The sequence below is a fragment of the Pelodiscus sinensis genome, chromosome 2 (genome assembly GCF_049634645.1).
Source record: "Pelodiscus sinensis isolate JC-2024 chromosome 2, ASM4963464v1, whole genome shotgun sequence".
NCBI lineage: Eukaryota > Metazoa > Chordata > Testudines > Trionychidae > Pelodiscus > Pelodiscus sinensis.
Window position 1 is genome coordinate 3530182 of NC_134712.1, and position 21491 is coordinate 3551672.

At 50.9% G+C, this 21491-nt stretch overlaps 1 protein-coding gene and 1 long non-coding RNA gene across 3 annotated transcripts in view; one reads left to right on the plus strand and one right to left on the minus strand.

The window, feature by feature from the left end:
- The window catches only part of LOC112546258 (uncharacterized), a 34714-nt gene extending 19626 nt beyond the window's left edge, over nucleotides 1–15088 (minus strand). The window contains exons 1-3 of the long non-coding RNA XR_012901172.1: nucleotides 14584–15088; nucleotides 14172–14311; nucleotides 3580–3742 (exon numbers count right to left, since the gene is read on the minus strand). This is a non-coding gene — a long non-coding RNA (uncharacterized LOC112546258). The remainder of the gene's footprint in view (nucleotides 1–3579; nucleotides 3743–14171; nucleotides 14312–14583) is intronic.
- Nucleotides 1–21491, plus strand: part of LOC112546257 (lymphocyte antigen 6E-like) — a 41091-nt gene that overhangs the window by 14604 nt on the left and 4996 nt on the right. The window contains exon 1 of one of the 2 annotated variants that reach the window (XM_075920009.1): nucleotides 15260–15420. The exons of the other annotated variant lie outside the window; for it this stretch is intronic. Within the exon in view, the coding sequence (XP_075776124.1) occupies nucleotides 15369–15420 (52 nt within the window). The 5' untranslated portion in view covers nucleotides 15260–15368. Of the gene's footprint in view, nucleotides 1–15259; nucleotides 15421–21491 lie in introns of those variants that run through there. 2 annotated transcript variants of the gene reach the window in all.

Genomic DNA, 21491 nt, shown 5'->3' on the forward strand with positions numbered 1-21491 from the left:
CCAATGACGTAGGGAAGGGTAGGAGAGATGTCCTAGAGGCCAAATTTAGGCTGCTAGGAAGGAGACTGAAATCCAGGACCTCTATTGTGGTATTCTCAGAAATGCTCCCTGTTCCACGCGCAAAGCCAGGTAGGCAGGCAGAACTTCAGAATCTCAATGCATGGATGAGATGATGGTGTAGGGAGGATGGGTTTAGATTTATTAGGAACTGAAGACCATTTTGGAAGAGGGGGAGCCTGTACAGGAAGGATGGGCTCCACCTAAACCAAGGTGGATCCAGACTGCTGGCACTAAATAATCACATATACAAGAATCTAATACATCAGGGTAGGGCAGACAAATAAACAATGGCAATTTTTTTAAAGTGCTTCTACACAAATGCTAGCAGTCTAAATAATAAGATGGGTAAACTAGAGTACCTCGTATTAAAGAAGGAGATTGACATAATAGATATCACAGAAACCTGGTGGACTGAGGACAATCAGTGGGATACAATCAGACCGGGTTATAAAATATATCGGAAGGACAGAATAGGTCATGTGGGTGGTGGAGTAGCACTGTATGTGAAAGACAATGTAGAATCAAATGAAGTAAAAATCTTAAATGAATCAACATGTTCCATAGAATCACTATGGATAGAAATTCCAAATAAAAAGATAGCAGTAGGGATATATTATTGACCACCTGACCAGGACAGTGATAGTAACGTTGAAATGCTATCAAAATAAAAAACTAAATAATAATGGGGGATTTCAGGACGAGATGCAGAGATAAAATTTCTCGATGCCTTAAATGACAGCTGGTACAGGAACCCACAAGAGGAGAGGCAATTCTTGATTTAGTCTTGAGTGGAGTGCAGGATCTGGTCCTGGAGGTAACTATTACAGGACCGCTTGGGAATAGTGACCATAATATAATAACATTTAACATTCCTATGGTGGGAAGAACACCTCAGCAGTCCAACACTGCTTTTAATTTCAAAATTAAAGGAGGAGGTTAGTTAAACAGAAATTAGAAGATACAGTGACTAGAGTAAAATCCCTACAAGCTGCATGGAAACTTTTTAAAGACACCATAATAGAGGCCCAACTTAAATGTATACCCAAAATTAAAAAACATAGTAAGAGACCTAAAAAAGAGCCACCGTGGCTTAACCATGTAAACGAAGCAGTGAGAGATAAAAAGGCATCTTTTAAAAAGTGGAAGTCCAGCCATAGTGAGGTAAATACAAAGGAATATAAACACTGCCAAATTAAGTGTAAAAATGTAATAAGAAAAGCCAAAAAAAGATTGAGGAACAGCTAGCCAAAACCTCATATTAATAGCAAAATAAAAAAACAGGACTATGTAGCACTTTAAAGACTAACAAGATGGTTTAATAGGTGATGAGCTTTCGTGGGCCAGATCCACTTCCTCAGATCAAATAGTGGAAGAAAATTGTCACAACCATATATACCAAAGGATACAATTAAAAAAATGAACACATGAAAAGGACAAATCAAATTTTAGAACAGAAGGAGGATGGGGGGGGGGGGAGGTAAATGTCTGTGAGCTAATGATATTAGAGGTGATAATTGGGGTATTATCCCAATTAAATGGTAAATTTTCAGAATGGAGAGGTGTAACTAGTGGTATTCCCCAAGGTTCAGTCCTAGGACCAATCCTATTCAACTTACTCATAAACAATCTAGAGAAAGGGGTGAGCAGTGAGGTGGCAAAGTTTGCGGATGATACTAAACTGTTCAAAATAGTCAAGACCAAAGCAGACTGTGAAGAACTTCAAGAAGATCTCACCAAACTGAGTGATTGGGCAACAAAATGGCAAATGGAATTTAATGTGGATAAGTGTAAAGTAATGCACATCGGGAAAAAAATAACCCCAACTATCCATACAATAGGATGGGGGCTAATTTAGCTACAACTAATCAGGAAAGAGATCTTGGAATTATTGTGTATAGTTCTCTGAAAACGTCCACGCAGTGTTCAGCGGCAGTCAAAAAAGCAAATAGGATGCTAGGAATTATTAAAAAAGGGATAGAAAATAAGACAAAGAATATCTTACTGCCCCTAAATAAAACTATAGTACACCCATATCTTGAATACTGCGAACAGATGTGGTCTCACCTCAAAAAAGATATTTTGGCATTCGAAAAGGTTCAGAAAAGAGCAACTAAAATGGTTTGGAACGGGTCCCATATGAGGAAAGGCTAAAGAGACCGGGACTTTTCAGTTTAGAAAAGAGGAGACTGAGGGGGGATATGATAGAGGTCTATAAAATCACTAGCTGGACTTACCCGGTGTTGCTCAGAAAACCGGAGGAACAAAATTTAGAAAAGGAGGGGACCCTGAGCCAGGGGACCCCCAGAGTCACAGACCCTGGGGGCTGATGACTCCTGGCCCACACCTGACCCTCTGAGAACAGCAAGAGCCTCCTCCCTCCCCAGGACTGAGCAGCCAGCCCCCAGGAGAACAGTACACAGTCATGCGGCCAGTAGCAAGGGGACTTCTCTTTGCAAGGTTGGCTCAGGCATCCACGTGCCCTGCCTTGGCAAGGAAAAGCTCAGCGCTCACATCTCACCCCGACGGCTGGAACCAGACCCAGAGGAGCCCCACTCGCAGGACGAACAGCAGCCGGCTGGCTTCATAGCAGTGTAACGCATCGCGGGGTTAACCGGCCCCACCGCCCTGCGCTCAGCAGGCACACGGATTCCTTCGGCTCCGATAAGCCCAGCGAGAGGAGCAGGTCGGGCCGGCTTTGGTTTTGGTTTCCAGTGGGGGGAGGGTGGCAGGTGGGGAGCGACCCCAGGTGGAAGGGAGGTTCCATGCAGGAGGGGCACCCCTGCTCGCGCCCGGGGCCGCAGGTGCCGCGGGGGGCAGGGCGGTGGCCGAGCCGTTGTGCGCAAGGGGGTGGGGGCACTGCGTGCTGGTGGGGAAGAAGGGGGCAGAAAGAGGGTCGGTTATGTAACCTCAGGGGGGCAGGGGGTGAGTCCCAGGAGGCTACACGCAGGGGGGCAGGGCGGGACCCCAATTGGGTCCAAAAGTACCTTAAAACCTTCTCCTGGATGAAAGGTCACCCCATGCACTGTCTGTGGGGCACAGGGTGGCAGTTAGGGAGGTGGGCGGAGTGGGGCACTGTCTGTGGGGCGCAGGGAGGCAGTTGGGAGGTGGCGGGAGAGGAGTGGGGAGGGCTGTCTGTGTGGGGCACAGGGTGGCAGTTAGGGAGGTGGCAGAGAAGGGGGGTGGCAGCACGTGAGCCGACCCTGCTCCCCCTTCCTCCTCTCTCTCCCCCTCCCTTGCATCTGGCCCAGCGCTGGTTTTAACCGTCAGTGCCCTTTTCCACGCCAGCATCCCTGTCGGTGCCCCCTGCTCTCCCTGGGTCCACCTGCCCTCCGGTTTGCACACCGGCTGAGGCGCGCCTGCGCTGTGAGGGAGATCCTCCGTGCGTCGCCTCTGCGCAAGCACAACAAGCCCAGAACAGCAGCGGCCACGTGGAGGGGAACCCATTGTTTCAAACAAGGCCCTCAGCCCAGATTACCAGTCCATGCCCAATTTTGCTTAATCATAGCAGGAAGCCATTACCTGTCCTTCAGATGGAATGTTCACAGGAAAGTCTATTACGTTTTGATGGGCTTCTCTCATGGTCCATGGTGAGATAAGTGTCCTTTTGATGTCCTCAATTTAAATAGCTCCTCCAAGATGTGCTGGCTAACTACCTTGAGGTCCAGGGGGTAGCCGAGTTAATCTGTACAGAAAAACAACAACAAATGGTCTAGTAGCACTTAACATGTTTTGTTAGTCTACTTGTTGTTTTTTACCTTGAGGTCATTACTCCAGGAGAAAACATTTGAAATACAGGGACAGAGCCAAAACTCATAACGTCAAACACAAAAATGACACATTCACACAGACAGCATAAGCATATTCAGCAAATGATAACCTTTCCATAGATATCTTACATGCTACATTTTGTACAAGATGTGTGGCAAATATGTAACAGGAGAGGGCAATAATTTTTGATGGTAGGGCCACGCCAAGATTTTGGAACGTGGTTGTGGGCCGCACTCTTCCATGATATTAATGGAGATGTGGGGTCTGGGATGGAGGATGGGTGCAGAAGGGAGCTTGGCGTAAGAGACTGGGGTGCAGGAGGGAGACTGGAGTCTGGGAGGGAGTTGGGATGAAGCAGGCGGTTGTGACCTAGGGCAGGGGACTGAAGTGCAGGGGTTTTGGATGTGACCTTGGGTAGGAGAGGATTGTGATCTGGGACATGAGATTGGGGTGCCAGATCTAGAAGGGAGTGTGGATACAAGAGGGGGACAGAATCATAGAATCAGAGAGATGGAAGAGACCTCAGGAGGTCATCAAGTCCAGCCCCCGGCCCAAGGCAGGAACAATCTCAACTAAATCAACCCAGCCAGGGCTTTGTCAAGCAGAGACTTAAAAACCTCTAGAGATGGAGATTCCGTCCTTTCCCTAGGTAACCCATCCCAGTGCTTCACCACCCTTCTAGCAAAATAATTTTTCCTAATATCCAACCTAGACCTCTCCCACTGTAACTTGAGACCATTGCTCCTTGTTCTGCCATCCATCACTACTTGGCTTGTTTCCCTTAACCAGAAGAAGGGGAGATATGATTGCTCTCTTTAAATATATTAGAGGGATAAATGCCAGGGAGGGAGAGGAATTATTTAAGCTCAATACCAATGTGGACACAAGAACAAATGGATATAAGCTGGCTAGTAGGAAGTTTAGACTTGAGATTAGACGAAGGTTTCTAACCATCAGAGGAGTGAAGTTCTGGAACAGCCTTCCAAGGGAAGTAGTGGTGGCAAAAGACCTATCTGACTTCAAGATAAAGCTAGATGGGTTTATGAAGGGGATGGTTTGATGAGATAACATGATTTTGGCAATTAATCACTATCAGCGGTAAATAGGCCAAAGGTGGGAAGATAGGAGTTGCTATAGAGAACTTTTTTCTGGGTGTCTGGTTGGTGAGTCTTGTCCACATGCTCGGGGTTTAGCTGATCGCCAGATTTGAGGTCAGGAAGGAATTTTCCTCCAGGGTAGATTGGCAGAGGCCCTGGAGGTTTTTCGCCTTCCTCTGTAGCATGGGGCACGGGTCACCTCTCAATGTCACCTCTTTGCTTCCTCCCTTCTGCCCATCCAGTGGGCGGAGCTGGGATGGGAAGAGGCACAAGTTGGATGGAGCTTGGAGGGCAAGGAGGCGAGCCGGAGCTGGGTGGAGTGGAGGCAGGACCATGGCTAGAATGCCAGGATGCCCTTTCAGGGGTGGTGCATTTCAACGTGGCAGGCTGGATGGTTGGGGAGACTTGGCCTGTTATATCAGCCATCCATGTGCACAGTTCCAGAGTCCTTTGGAGTTCTGACAAAATCCCGTGATTCCTGCCTAGTCAAAGCAACATAAAACCTCCTTGTGCTTTCCGTCTTTTTTGCACATTTGCAGGGGACATGGCCTAAGCAGGTGGGTGCCAACTACGCAAAAGCACACACCATGCTTTTGCATCTTCCTTGGGAGCAGTGGGCTAAGGTGGTATCGAGGGGCTGGAGGGATGAAGTGTCAATTGCTTGTCGTGCGTCCCCAGCTGATCGCCTACGGCACATGCTTGTGAGTCAGCAGGCCCAGTCGCTATTTCCAAGCGGGTCACAGCTTCGCTGTTTAATCCTGAATCAATCACAGCCTTCCTGGAGCTTCAAAAGGGGAGGGGTGAGTGCCTGCAGGGCAGCAGAGCTCACAAAACACTGAGACGAGCCCTTAGAGCTGGCATGGTGGGATCCTGACGGAAGCCAGTTCTCTTGACAAAACGAACAACAGATTCCACCCTGGCTCTTTGTTGACAATAAAGGGAGGGGAAAAGACAAGAGTCTCTTGCACATGTGGAAGTTTTTTGTTGCCAAAACTGGATGTCCCCACTCTCCTGACAAAAAGTTGCACGGTAGTGGGTACGCTCTCACTGTTTTGTCACCAGAAGCCAGTTTTAAGTGACAAAACGTGCCAGTGTAGAGAAGGCCAAGGCCTTCGTTAGAATGAAATGTGCAGGGAGAGACAGCGCCAAACCAACAAATGCAGCGGTCCCCTGCAGATGAAGAAGAATCATGTCGATGCAGGGTGGGGTGAGCCCACCTGGAATTCGGCACTGAATTCTAGGCAGCAGAAGAAGGGAAGGAATTAAAGGCAGAGCAACACCAGCCGTTGGGGGGGCAGAGGGATTGATTTATGAGGTTCCCTCCCTGACCAAAACAATCCACACACTATTCAAGAGAAGTGTTACTGTCCTAGGAGGTCCAGCCTTAGAGGCCAAAAAACTTTTCCAGGCATCATTCCTAGAGGGTTGCTTATCCGTCAACCCTCCAAAAATCCAAAGGTTAGTTCGTAGACACCCCAACCCTGCTCTACTGATAGGGGGAGAAACGTGAGCTCCTCGGCCTGCTGCTGCAGAACCTACTTCACCCCTTCTACCAGCCATAGCCGTGACGGTTTTGAGTCCGGTATGGGAATGGCATGCTACACCTTTCTTGGACCAATATTTTGTAAGTGGTGAAGGTGGGGATACACCATCTGCTATCTAAGTTCCCGCCTGTGGAATCAGGGCGTCCCTTGATAACAAAGCCACAGAGGCTCCTAGGATTTTTAGTAAACCTGACCCTGCCCTACAGATTGGGGAGAAACATGAGATCCTCAGCCTGCAGCTGTAGAACCTACTTCACCCCCTTTCTCGGTCACAGCTCAGCCATGATGATTTTGGGTACAGTATGGAACCCAAAAAGGAGCAGTAGACCAAGGGAAGCAGCCCACCCGGAGTAGTTGGACTTATTCCCTAACACTGCAAATTGAACAAAATCTCAGGATGCTTACTGGACCTAATCAGGGCAATTACTCCTGAAAAGGTCCGTCCGCGGTCGCTAAAATTGTTACCTAGGGGCAAGGGCAACTAAGAAAATAGAAATTCAAAAGTGACCCCTTATATCCTGTTTCAGAGGATGCAGGTCCCTTTTCCCGCATCTATCATCGGCTGGAGGAACCCCTCAGTGCGCCCTCCCAGTGTGATGTATAAATCAAGGACACGCTAAAATAAGGTAACAAATGCACTGGGGAATTAAATAACACTAACTGGGAAAATGGGGGGGGGGGTTGTATAAGAACTAAAACAATAACACAAGTGATAGGAAGCACCCTTACTCGACTGGAACTAACGAACCGAATGTGGCAATGTAGGGATTTCATCAGGGAGGCATGAAGCCTGGGCCCCAATGTTCCTGTGGGTCAGGAGGAAAAGAAAAGAAGACAGGAGAGAGCCCCGAGAAAGCAAACCCCTGTTCTATTCAGAGGTGCCGGTGGTATCAGGCTGGATAGTCGGTGCTGCTGAGGCCTGGGACCTACAACCCTCGAGCTAATTGCTAACAGGGAGACGCTCCAGGGAGGGCCCTGTGGAGAACTGCTGTCACGGTGGTGGAACTCTGATCAATTAGTGGGGGGAGGGATAGCTCAGTGGTTTGAGCATTGGCCTGCTAAACCCAGAGTTGTGAGTTCAATCTTTGTAGAGGCCATTTGGGGCAAAAATTTGTCAGGGATAGTACTTGGTCCTACTGTGAAGGCAGGGGACTGGACTCAATGACCTTTCAAGGTCCCTTCCAGTTCTAGGAGATAGGCAATCTCCAATTGTTGATAGGGACTCTTCCCCCTTCCTCATCACAGCTATGGAGGTCTGATGCAGAGATGGAAGACACTCCCCCTCAGCAGCTGCTCAGGGCCTCACAATGCTTCTGTGGCACACCACCCTGAGGGGATGGCAGGTTCTGAAAACCAGTTCTGGCTGGCAAGAGCAGCACAGTCCCCAGCTGCTGAAAGGCACTCTGATCAAAATGGAGTCCTTGGGTCAAAAGTTCAATGCCTCCATTTTGAATGGTTTTAAGTGAACTGTTTTAGTCCCAACACCTCATTAAAGAAAACAACGCAATTTGGGAAAAGCCAGGATGGTATTGCTCCCTGCACGCCTTAAAAAACAAACAAACAAACAAAAAACCAAAAATACCACTAGGGCACGAGAAAAGCTGGGGATTGAAAACCCGGCAAATAGACTCCCAATAATTATAATTCTTGAAGAATTATTCTTCTTCAACTTCCTGAAGGGGGGTTCCAAAGAGGATAGAGAGAGGCTGATCTCAGTGATGGCACATGGCAGAACAAGGAGCAATGGTCTCAAATTACAGTCTAGATTGGATATTAGGAAAAACTATTCCCCACGAGGGTGGGGAAGCAGTGGAATGGGTTCCCTAGGGAGGTGCTGGAATCTCCATCCTAAATCCCGGCTTGACACAGCCCTGGCTGGGATGATGGAGTTGGGGTTGGTCCTGCTTTGGGCAGGGGGCTGGACTTGATGACTCCTGAGGTCTCTTCCTGCCTAGGGTTCTATGATGGTATGTTCATGTTTTCATTTGTAAGTAATAAGCGGCAATGGGGAAAAGCCGAGGGTGTTTTAGAGAAAAAACCCAAATCAGATCAGATCAGACGGTGAGCCGTACAATAGCTTCTCTCTGTAACAACAGGCTCTGATTGGCCTTCTTCTTTGTGTTGTTTGTGAAAACCACATGCTGTGGTTGATCTTAAAATTAGGTTGTCCAAGCCGTCAAAGCTGAGACAATGCCTTCCTTCATGCCCCCACCTTATCTGCCGGGTTTCCGATGTGGCTGTGGCCTCTACGCACGAACAGAAACAATAAAGAATCTTAACGATGAAGAGAGCTGCATTGGCACAGCGTGGATCAGAGACCACAAAGTCACATGCCGGTAGCAGGGCAGCTGTGAGCCGAGAGAGCTCGGAAAGGCGTCTCCATGGCGGCCATGATTCGGATTTAGCAATGAACTCTCTGGTGGAGGAAAGTCGAATGGGTACCAATGTGCTTTGCTGGGGCAGGGTCAGAGCGCTCTGCCCCTTGGCAGGATGGAGCCTGGGCTGAAGTTAAGGAAGGGAAGACAGAGAATAGCGGATTCCCTGAGCGCACAGTCTAGTAGTTAATAGAGCAGCTGCCATAGAGCTTCTTGTCTGAACCGTGCCCTTCCCCACCTTCCCCTTCTCAGTACCAAGTATTGTTACAGGCTGGGGACCCACAGGCTAAGCAGCAGTTCAGCAGAAAAGGATCTGGGGATTACAGTGGATGAGAAGCTGGATAAGAGTCAAAAGGGCGCCTTTGTAGCCAAGAAGGCTAATGGCATATTAGGGTGCACTAGGAGGAGCATTGCCAGCAGATCTAGAGAACTTATTATTGCCCTTTTTTCGGTATTGATGAGGCAACATCTGGAGTATTGAATCCAGTTCCTGACCCCCCCTACAGAAAGGGGCATTGCAGAAGGTCCAGCTGAGGGCAACTAAAATGATTAAGGGGCTGGAGCACATGACCTATGAGGAGAGGCTGAGGGATTTGGGTTTGTTTAGTCTGCAGAAGAGAAGAGTGAGGGGGGATTTGACAGCAGCCTTCAACCTCCTGAAGAGGGATTCCAAAGAGGATAGAGAGAGGATGGTGACAAAACAAGGAGCAAGGGTCTCGAATTGTAGTGGGGGAGGCCTAGGTTGGATATTAGGAAAAACTATTTCCCTAGGAAGGGGGTGAAGCACTGGGATGGGTTCCCTAGGGAGGGGGTGGAATCTCCATCCCTAGATGTTTTTAAGTCCCAGCTTGACAAAGCCCTGGCTGGGATGATTGAGTTGGGGTTGGACCTGCTTTTGGCAGGGGGCTGAACTTGATGACTCCTGAGGTCTCTTCCAGTCCTAGGATTCTATGATCTCCTTCTCCTATGTCTCTATTCTCTTCCCGCAGCCCACGCCAGCTGATAAAGGGGCAGGTATGTGGGCAGCAGGCATACTGCCCCCATGACATTTCTTTGCTCCCCCCCAGTAGAAATAAATGTGTTAGTCTGAGTTAAAGATGTAAAATCCCGTTTAATTAGTTAACGGGTTAAATGTTAAATATAACTGATTAACCGATTAAACGGGGGTGGACTGGAATAGTGGACATGTGACTTCCCCAGACCAACCACTGCTAAGACGTAAAAGACAAAAGAGATTGTTTAACAGTTGGTCATCAGGACACTGAGGGTCACAACCATTCTGGCTTTCATTCGCACATTTAAAAGCCATAAAGCACTCCATACTCCACACGTCTAATTTCACACACAAGAGTGATACACACACCAAAATAAGATGACCAGATCCAGCGGGTTATGACATGAAGGCTAATAGGTTACATGAAGCAATTTGTCCCAAGCACTTTTGAGTTATGTACAGGGGCAGCCCTAGACTAGCTGCTAGCAACTGGCGCCCTAGTAAACCATGCAATCGACGCCCCCCCACAAACCCCTCAACAATATTGCACCACCATTTGGCGCCCCATTTAACTTGGCACTCTAGGCAACCGCCTAGTACACCTATATGGACGGGCCGCCCCTGATTATGTATATTTGGGTTCATAGGACCATTTCATAAAGCATGGAGGTGGAGGGGGGGGTGGTGATACAATTTCATCCAATCAGATGAAAAATGCACTGTGTGAAGGCAAAGGTTTAATCAGACCGGAAAACGGCTTAGTCCACCTGAATGCAAATGGCGGATTGGACTAGGTTTGCCAGCTGCCTAGTTTTTAACTTAAGAATCTGTTTTTTGGCTTCTGTGTCTGGGTGCCATTTAAAGTTGCCAGATGCCTGGTTTTCAACCACAAAACCTGATCAAAAAGGCAACTAGACAGCCTGCAATGGCATCCAAACAGAGGGGCAAGTAAGCAAAAAGTTCTTACCAGTATGGGAGGGGAAGGGCACACCAGCTAAGGGGGGGGGGGGCTACCTAACCACCCCTAATGATCACCCAGGTGACTCTGCTCAGCCCCCAGACCAGCACCTCCACATTCTTAAAATCATAGAGTTGGGTTAGAAGCAACCTCAGGAGTCATCCAGTCCAGTGTTTCTCCACCAGTGATATGAGTGTTGTACTTAAAAGAAGTACTCGGGCTCTTTTTCAGAGGGATAAGGCAACATGCCACATTTATTGATCACACATAGAATAATCAATACTTATCATATGCATATGACACATCACACTCATGCACTCTCTCACACGCACAAGCACACTCCATCTTGTTGTTACCAAAAGTTGCTCCCCCTAACTACACTGGCCAGGTGAGTTAGATGAGGGAGGGGGTGGAGATGGGCTTCTGCGGATCCGGATCGATACTCCCATGTTGACAAGATGAAAACCTGGGGTCCCTCTGCAAGATGCTTCCTATTTATCCCTCTCATGCAGCCAATTAGTCATCACCTGGCCTTTCCTAATGCTGCTTCAAAGAGAGTTCCTCCAAGGGCAAGCACTTGCTGCTTAACTCCCAAGGCATCTGTCTGTCCAGTCTTCTTAATGAGCTCACTTTGCAGGTATTGTCTTGGATCTGGCTCCCAGACCCTCTCCGCCCTTGCAACTGCTGCTGGAGGTGCTCCTCTTTCATTCTCCATTCACACCTCATTCATTTCAACAGGGCAATCAAGGAAAAGGGAGAGCTCAAAAGACATTTTTTTCTTACAAGATCTATTTATCTTAATACAAAGTTATAGGAAAAATGTTACAAGAGATTCTATAAGGACACTTAACAAAGATATATCTAAAAGGCCAAGATCTTAATACAAAATATAATATTACAGGGATTTCTCCACATGAGTACTCAAGAGAAGGCGGGGATGAGGGTGGGAGGAGTCAATACAGCTGAAATGTGGAGAAAACTGAATTTTTGTTTTAAGTTTTACAGTTCTTTATTATTTTTGTACTTTTTACACCCAAAAATTTAATTGCCTGCCTGGCTATGATAAAATAAATGTGCTGCAACGGTAGAAAAAAATGTTGTGTGTCTAAAAACTGTAGGTACCGGGGGTACTTATAATTTTTTTTTAAGGGGCACTTTATAAAAAAAAGGTTGAGAAACACTGATCTAGTCTAATCCCCTGTTCCAAGCAGCACCAACCCCAACTCAACCATCCCAGCCAGGGCTTTGTCAAGCCGGGACTTCAAAGATGGAGATTCCACCCCCTCCCTAGGGAACCCATCCCAGTGCTTCCCCACCCTCCTAGGGAAAAAGTTTGTCCTAATATCCAACCTAGACCTCCCCCACTGTAACTTGAGACCATTTTTCCTCCTTCTGTCATCTGTCACCAGCCTCTCTCCATCCTCTTTGGAACCCCTCTTCAGGTAGGTGAAAGCTGCTGTCAAATCCCCCCTCACTCTTCTCTTCTGTAGAATAAATAAACCCAAATCTCTCAGCCTCTCCTCATAAGTCATGTGTTCCAGCCCCCTCATAATCTGCTGCTTAGCTAGTCAGCCTCCAGTCTGTAGCAGTGCATGCAATTCTCCTGTCTCTGTAGGATGCTGCAGGACTCTACACTTGTCCTTGTTGAACCCCATCAGATTTCTTTTGGCCCAATCCTCTAATTTGTCCAGGTCGGTGTGGACCCGATTCCTGCCCTCCAGCAGAGCAACTTCTGCCCCCAGTTTAGTGTCATCTGTGAACTTGCTGAGGGTGCAACCCATCCTCTCGTGCAGATCATTAAAGAAGATGTTGAATGAAACCAGCCCCTGGGCCAACCCCTGGTAACCAGGCTGCAAGGCCCTGTCCTCTGCCCCATTTTTCTTCCCCTCTCTACCAGGCTCTGCCCTTGCCCTATTTGTTCTCTTGAGGCCCTGCCCAATTTTCCCAAGTCCCACCCCTGATCCAACACTTCCCCCAAACCCGCTCCCCATTGCTCACCTCCCTTCCTTCCTTCTTGCTCACTGAACATTTTTGTGGGTCTTGCCTGCAAGTAAGTGGACATCTTTGGGGTGAAGGGAGGGAATAGTTCTGGTTATTACCAGTTAGAAAGGTGGCAACTGACAACCCTTAACTGGACTGCAGCAAGTAACAGAGAAGTTACATGTAACTTTTGCTCCTTCCATAACCATCAGCATCCAGGCACCCCCAGGTACAAATGGGGGTCAGGGAGGGAAAGAGAGGAGCCATCTGCACCCTGAAGGATTATGCAATTGAATCCACGGGTTGTATGAAATATTATGTATAAAAATATGTCATGTAAGATCTCTGATAAAAGTCTGTAAAGGTCTGAAGCCCCTGGTCATTCGGAGATAAATTCATACTCACTGTCTGTACATGTACGTGCTGGGGTTTGTAAAACTGCGTTCATCATTTGTGTGGGGAGCCGGTATGCATTGGTAGCTGGCTTTTAAGCCAGCCCCTGCTTTTTATCAGTTCCCACGGAGCCACCTGCCTCCAAACTCCCAGGCTGCTGCCTCTGATTCAGAGGCAGCAGCCAGGGCAGCAGGTGGGAGCTGCCTGCCCCCACATGTAACCTCTGAAATTTTCAGTGAGTACACAATTACTTACTGAAATGCATTTTAACATCTCTAGAACTAACCCACCTTGCTGAAGGAGTTAAACTCATCTTTGAAGACCTTTACTAAAGGAGAAAGGCATTTGAAGGGTTTGTCCTCACAGATTTCAGCCCAGGCCTCTGGTTTGAACGATGCATGGGAGGAAGTGTCAACATTCAGTTTTGCCAACAAAATATCCAAGAACGAGAGATTTCAAAGTTACTCAGCACTTACTCCCTGACATTTTGGAATGGTGGCACCAGCCATCCCAGGTGTCTCATGAACCAACCTGGGGGTGAACTGCAAAGGAGTTCCTCTCAGAGGGTATGTCTACACTACCACCCTAGTTCGAACTAGGGTGGTAATGTAGGCAACCGGAGTTGCAAATGAAGCTCGGGATTTGAATTTTCTGGGCTTCATTTGCATAAAGCCGGGCGCCGCCATTTTTAAATGTCCGCTAGTGTTTTCCCCTGCCGATCAGGGAGGGAGGGGAAAGTGCTCAGCTTGTGCCACCTCCGCCTTCTCGCTCCTGGCAAAGGTGCCATTTTGGGGGGAGGGGAGGAGTAGGGGAAGGAGGTGGCAGCCAGGCACACAGGGACCCGGCTTGTTTTTCTTCCCATGCCCCTGATGATAAGGGAACGGAGAGGGAGGGGAAGTACTTGGGCCGGAGGGGGGAGGGGTGCACGCCCCTCACTCCTGGCTGGTGAAGGAAGGGGTAGAGAAGTAATTCACGGAATCTGAGTATTTTCCCCTCACTCACTTGTTGTCATGGCAACAGGAAGACAAGGAATCCACATCCCGGTACCCAGGGCTGCTGCCAGCTCTCCCAGAACGATGCCCCTGGCTCCTGAGGGGAGGCCAGAGGAGGATGCAGCAACCTGTGAACTTTCCCTTCGCTCCCTGAGAATCAGAGGAAGAAGAGCAGCAGTGACTCAGTAGGTGTGGTTGCAGCTCCCCCCTCCCAAAATGCCACCCTTGCCCCCCCCTCACCCTCCAATCCTGGGCCCCTCCCCCCCCCAGCCCTGACTCCTGAACTGCCCCCATCCTCCTGCCCCAGGCCCCCTAGGCGCTACATGCAACCGCCCTCTCTTCTTGAGGCACCTTGCTGGCCATGCAGTTGCTGCCTCCCAAAAGTGTCCCCATTATTTTGTGCTTGGTGCCTTTCCTCCTACCTGGCCTGGAGCTGGCGCTCTGGCTCCTGACTCCCTACCCGACGGGCTGCTCCGTCCCCCGGAGCCCCACGCGCGCTGACTCCCCGGGGGCTGCCTGGTGATCCCCACATGGCCAACACGCTGGTCTGACTCCCACCTGGCCTGCTGCTGGGGACTCCTGCCAGCTGCCTGTGTTCCCCCCTGCCTGCCCCCCCAGTTCCCACTGCTGCCTGCCCCACGCCCTGGTGTGTGGTCCATGGGCAGCTGGAGGCGCCCAGCAGCCTGCCAGGCCAGGAGGGAGATCGTGGCACTGGGTGCTGGGGGAGCAGGGGCGAGCCAGGGGTTCTGGGGGGGCACATTTCGATTTGTACCCCCCCCCCGACTCTACCAGACTTTTCTGCCCCCTGTGAGTTTGTAACTTCGCACCCGCACTGAGGGCAGCGCCCAGGGGCCTGGCCAGGCCCGGGGGCAGAGACAGGGAGCGGGGTCCCCACGCCCCGGCTGCGGCTGGAACCCGGGGGGCCAGGGCGCAGCATCCCCGGATTAGCCACGAGAGCCGGGACCGCTCTGCGCCGCCGCGTGTGCAGCCCGCCCGGCCCCCGCGCCTCCTCTCCTGCAGCGGGGAAACGAAACCGAAGCCCATTGAACGACCCCCCCGCGGGGCAGCGATTCCTGCGTCGGAGCCGCCCCCCCCCCCCGCTCCGCCCCTCGCTTCAAAAGCTCCCCCCGGGGCAAGCGCCAGACACACCCCGCCCTGCAGCTGCGGCTCAGTCCCCGAGCGCGCAGCCTGCCCGGACCCGGCGGAGATGAAGGCTTTTCTGCTCGCCCTGCTGGCGGCGGCGCTGTGCGCGGAGCGAGGTGAGAGGGTGGGGGGGTTGCAGCCCCATTGCAATGCTGCTGCCCCGCTTTGCAGCCCCCCCCCGTGGCCGGTGCATGGGCTGAGGGGGATACGCAGAGCGCGGGCCCCACAAGGGATCCCCCTGGGGATGGCGCGTGCACGCGGGGCCCCGCGGCGGGACCGTTTCCAAGCGCGAGCTGGGCAGGGGGGAGGGGCGCGAGAAGCCGTTGCAAACGGCTGGCGGTTGCCTCGAGGCGCCGCGCGCCCCTGGCGGCAGGGGGCGGGAGGGGGGGGGGGGTTGAACGACTCCGCGCGCGCGCTCCTCAGTCCTTAGGCCCGGATTGCCCTGGGGGCGGGGGGCAGCGCGCGAGGTCTCCTCCCCCTCCCCCCGTGGCCGCGCGGGAACCGCCAACCGTTCCAAACGGCGAAGTGCCGCGCGCCCCTGGTAGGGGCGGGGCGAGAGGCCAGAGACTCCCCCTCCCCCCCTGCTTTGCCCCTAGAGGGAGCAGCCCCCCCCCTTCTGCTCGAGGCCCCGCCCCTTAGGGGGCAGTGGCGACCTCTGCCAAAATTGGTGCAGTGGCCCCTCTGCAAACAGTGGTGCCCACCCCTGGGTTAATGGGCATGCATCACTTCCCTGGGGGATGCTTACCTGTTTGGGGGGGGCTGGAGCAGCCTGCTTGGGGAGGGGGGGCTGCTCCAGACCCATAGCGGGTGGGGTCCAGTGCACTTGGGTCAGGGGGCTCCAGCCTGGCTGTGGCAGGGAGGGGGGCTGTAAACCGGCCGGTTAACGCATTACACAGGATTTGGCATCGCTATGGCGCTGCCCCCCCCCCAGATGCGCCGTGTCCCCCGCCCTAGCATCATGCACAGCCTGGTTTCAGTCGGGGAAGCACAGCCGGCCTGTTCTTTTCCAAGCCCCAGTCTGTATGTGATCAAACTCCGCCCGGAGCCTGAGAGAAACCTACTGCCCCTTGCACCTGGACAGCAGACCCCCTTCGCCCGGCAGATGTGGTTGCTGCAGGTGGCCTTGTCCCAGAGCAACCGGGATATTCCTTTGGCCGTGCAAGGAGCCTTTCCCCAGGAACTCCCTTGCTTCAGCTGACACTGCCTTGAAAACATAACCTGGTGTTGAAGGGCCAAGTACCAGGCTCTTGATCCAGTGATGGAAACTGACAGTGCTGGCGTGGGCAGTAACGGCTTGACCTGCTGCCCAGAAGTCTTTCCACTGCCTGCATTGGTTTGTAAGGCCTTATCTGAGCGCTGCTCTTTGCAAGGTCAGATTCCACAAGTCTTATCTAAGGCATTTCCTGAGGAGGGGGTGGGATCTCAGGAGTTCTTAGTAGCTGTGCCCCAAAAAGCATTTTTCCCTAGCGAATTCTTCCTGTGATTGGCATCGATTGTTGTTCCCCTTTGCACTGCTTAGGTTCTTTGCTCTGTAGTTCCGCTGAATCCTTCTTATGCCAACAGCCTCCTGAAATCATTCCTCCCTCTCCGTCATGTTCTCTATTTTTAGACAGTTTTCATGAGCTCTTCTTGTTTTTAGTGTCATGTCCTAATGCCGGCATTTGATGTGGCACCGGGTGACATTTTGATGAAAAAACTTGCATGATATAAAATAGGGATGTGAAACCTTTTTTGGGTCTGAAAAATCAGTCAGGCCGAGCCACACACAAGTGAACAGCCAAACCCTGCTCCCCCCTCCCTTCCCAAAAAACACCAGCCCCTCACTGACGCGGTCCTGATGAGGAGAAAGACCCTTCCCACTTTCCCCTGGCACACCAGAGCCTGGGACGGGGGCCCAGCCTAGTAGATTTTGTGTGCTTCAGCCCTGTGGAAAGATGGAAGGTTGGCTGAAGCACCAGTGAGGGCTCCTCAGTGTTGGGGGAGGAGCCGTGGGCCTCGGGGGCCAGATCCAAGGAAGCTGTGGGCCCCATCTGGCCCCCAGGCCTGAGGTTCCCCATCCCTGATCTAAACTGAGCATGGCACGTGTGGACTGAGGCGGTGCCTACGCTAGAGAGCTTGCAGCACTGCTGTGCCCAGGCAGCCGCACCACTGTAAGGTCTCTTGTGATAACTGCTGCATGCCAACGGGAGAGACCTGTTCTGTCGATGGAATTAAGGCCCCCGCCAAGGAGCCAGGGTAGGCTGTGTTTGAGTCACGGGGAGAGACAGCCCTGTTTGCACCAGCACTTAAGGCAGCAGGGTGATGGACCTCGTTCATGGGAGTTCTTTCACACCATTGTGCAGCGTGCATTTTGCTGGCATGACTGGTAGTGTAGGCCTGGCTTAGAAGCCGGCTGATTGCTAGGGGTCACAGTGTAATTGTAAATGGGGCGTCTTCAATGGGTCGGGGTGTCTCAAGAGGGGATCAGTTTGTAGCCCTAGGCTATTTAACATTCTTATCTGAGACCTGGAAGAAAACCACATGGCTGATACAAAAGCTGTGGGATGGGTAATCAGGGCCATCCCTAGCAAAGCTGATGCCTTAGGCAGCCCCGCATCTGCACCCCTCCTGGCCCTTCTGTGGGGAACGGGCTGTGGGGATAGAAGCTGTGGGGTGCGAGGGTAGAAACTGTGGGGTGCGGGAGCAGTCTGCAGGGCAGAGAGGCTCCCTTGCAGCCTCGGTAGCAGGCACGAGATGTAGAGGGTGGTGAGCAGCCTGGGCGTGCGGACAGAAGGACTCAGGAGGAGCAGTGGGTGCCACGTCTCTCTCGCCCACAGCATGGTTGCCCATTGCTTCTCCTGAGTCCTCCGGTCCACAGGCTCACATCCCTCGCTGCTGCCTGAGCAGTGGGTGGTCAGGCGCTGGCACTGAGCACATGTTTGGGGGGCTGGCCACTGGAGGGATATGCAGCTGTATAGTTTTCATATAAGTAGGGATTAGGGAGGTGAATGGTTAACTTGTTAGCGGGTAAACATCACCCTTACTAGGTTGTGCTTACCTGTTATGGTTAACAGGCATGGTCAGCGGGCATTCCAGCCTGGCCAGAGCAGTCTCTGCTTCATTTCATCGGTTAACTAGTTAAACACGATGTTTAACCAGTTAACTGATTACCTGGGATTTTATATGCCTAAGGCTACGTCTAAACTAGGAGCCTCTTCTGCAAGAGGAAATGCAAATGAAGCACTCATTTGCATATGTCACACTCTCATTTCCATTTCCTCTTCCTTTCCCTTTTGCGCAAGAGCCGTTCTTTCTTATTTTCCTCTCCCTCCACACACACTTTTTCTCCCCCACAGTTGAGCCCATGGGGCCCCAATCCCTGGGCTGGTCCTCTGACCCCAGGACAGCCCCCCTCTCAACCTCAGATCCCAGCTCCTCCCCATCTCTGGTCCAGGCCCTCCTTCAAGCACTGGGCTAGGCCCAGCCCGTGACCTTGGGCCAGCCTGGGCATGCCAGCTGGAGGCCTGAGTGGTCCCTGCTTTCTCCCAGGACCGGACTTGGACAACACCAGGTAAGTCTGCTAGGGTATGTCTACACTACCCCGCTAGTTCGAACTAGCGGGGTAATGTAGGCATACCGCACTTGCAAATGAAGCCCGGGATTTGAATTTCCCGGGCTTCATTTGCATAAGCCGGGCGCTGCCATTTTTAAATCCCGGCTGGTTCGAACCCCGTGCCGCGCAGCTACACACGGCACGAACTAGGTAGTTCGGACTAGGCTTCCAAGTTCGAACTACCGTTACTCCTAGAGCAGCCTCTGCCCGTGGCCAGCCCAGGCCGTTGCGGACAGGGGTTGCTTTGCCGCAGCAGCCCCTGTCCACGGAAGGGGGGCCCAGTTCACCACTGGGATTCCCCATAGACTGGCTGCTGCTGGAGTCTTCCGCCTGCCTTCCCCCCTCTCCCCTGGTGCTGCTGACTCTGATAGAGGCAGTAGCGGGGGGGGGCAGAAGAAGGCAGCACAGAAGAGCCAGTGCTGGGGGGAAATGGGCTTTTAAGCCTTCTCCCCCCTGCACCAGCTCCTATTTCCTCACCTCCTTGCTGCCTCTGATGCAGAGGCGTGGGGTGGGGAGCGAGTAATCAAGTACCAACTCCACTACTCACATCCCTAGAACAATTTACTCAGGATCTCGGGGGAGTTTTCATCACCTGTAACTTTTAAATAAAAATTGGAATTTTTTGTAAAAGCTCTGCTGTAGGAATTGTTTTGGCCTGTGTTAAATAGGTGGTCAGGCTAGATGTTTACACTAACCTTCAAAAGCGGCAAGGAGTCCTGTGGCACCTTAAAGACTAACCGAAGTGTTGGAGCATAAGCTTTCGTGGGCAAAGACCCACTTCGTCAGATGCATGTAGTGGACATTTCCAGAGGCAGGTCACGAAGTGGGTCTTTGCCCACGAAAGCTTATGCTCCAACACTTTGGTTAGTCTATAAGGTGCCACAGGACTCCTTGCCTCTTTTGCAGATTCAGACTAACACGGCTACTCCTCTGATACTTTACACCAATCTTATGAATCTAGTACAGACATTTAATTGTACGTATTAGAGGAGGAGGAAGAAGCCACAGTTATGATTCAGAGCCCATTTTGCCAGCTTACAAACATATTAAAAAGCAGTTCCTGTCCTGAAGATTTTACAGTCCACATTAAGACACAGTATAATAAGTGGGTTGAATGCATAATTGGATGGGGCTGGGATAGGGTTGCTGTGGGAGGAACACTGATTAGCCACATAGCAATTGGATAGTTTCAGGTCCAAGGATACTTGAAAAATGCACACACACATATATATAAAATGTAAAAAATATTGAGATCAGTAATTGCTGTGGGCAGAAATAGAACACTGGTGTAAATTGCCCCAGCTACATGAGTATTTGGCATCATGGAAAAAAATAATTTTCCTCTCCCCTTTAGCTGTGTTTGTCAGTTTTGATCTGTCAGATGTACAGACACTTTTGGCTCATGCATCCTCAGAATTGTTTACATGTGTTCGTAAAATGTTTTTTAGTGAAAGGATGGGTGATCCGGTTGGTCTAGCACTGGGGTAGGACTTGGGACTCCTAGGTTTAAATTCCTGTTCTGTTACAAACTTTCTGCATGTCTTTGGGAGAGTTAGTTAATCTCAGTGGGTCTCTGTTTCCCTCTATGTAAAATCAGGGGTGTTGTGAGGATAAATACTCAAATGGTTCTGAGGTGCTCAGATGCTATGGCTGTGGGGGGCAATCTAAGAACATGAGCTAGATTAAGGGTGATGAGTCCGTAGGAATGATCTGGCACTGACATTTTGACTTGATGCTACCGTGTTTGGAACTATATAGTCTTGTTATGAAGTGATGGGCGTGGAGCTGTTGGGAAGACTGGTCTCGGCTTGTTCTAGCTGCGTTCCTCTCCAGAACGCCCACTCTTATAGTTCAGTTAGTCTGTCTTACTAAAAGCATCTCTTGTTTTTCTGCTTTGACCCTGCCCTGCTAGGGGCCCTAGGCATGACCCAGGACCTCAATACACTAGGAGCTGTATAAACACAGCACAAATATCTTAACACTCTGCGTGCTCAGTAATAGTAGTTGGAGTGCAGCTGGGCCAATAAGCCCACACAATGTCTGTATTAAAAAAAAAAGATCCATCAAGAAACATTCACTCCTGCGTTCAACTGCTGATCAGAGCCCTGTTCTGCCTGTACGCATGTTGCTGAGGAGTATTTCAAAATCTTGCTCTTCTTTTCATCAGCTAGACAAGAAGCAGAATAGTAGGTGTGGGCTTCATGGAGGGTGCTGGAGCTGTTGTGCCAGTGGAGGGCAGGCTAGGTCAAGGTGACTTAGGGGGAGAGAGCCCCATGTTTATCATGACCTATATGCCATGTGGCCTCTTGTCTAATCATGCCCCAGCTCTTGCTGGAACGTGGGACATTAGTACGTGTTAGCCAAAGCTGAGATCAGAGGGTGTCCTGCCGACAGTATGGCCGTTCTTATGTTCTTATGCTGCCAATTGGAATTGTTCGTTTCATATCAACATGTTGTGCTGCTGAGATGCCGAGGTTCAAACTCTGAAGGTGACCAGTGAAGGTGGTTACATAAAGATGGTGAAATCAAGCCCTGAGGAAGAATTTAATGCTTCAAATTTTGTTCTTCCTTAATCCATGCCTTCCTTCCTTGTCA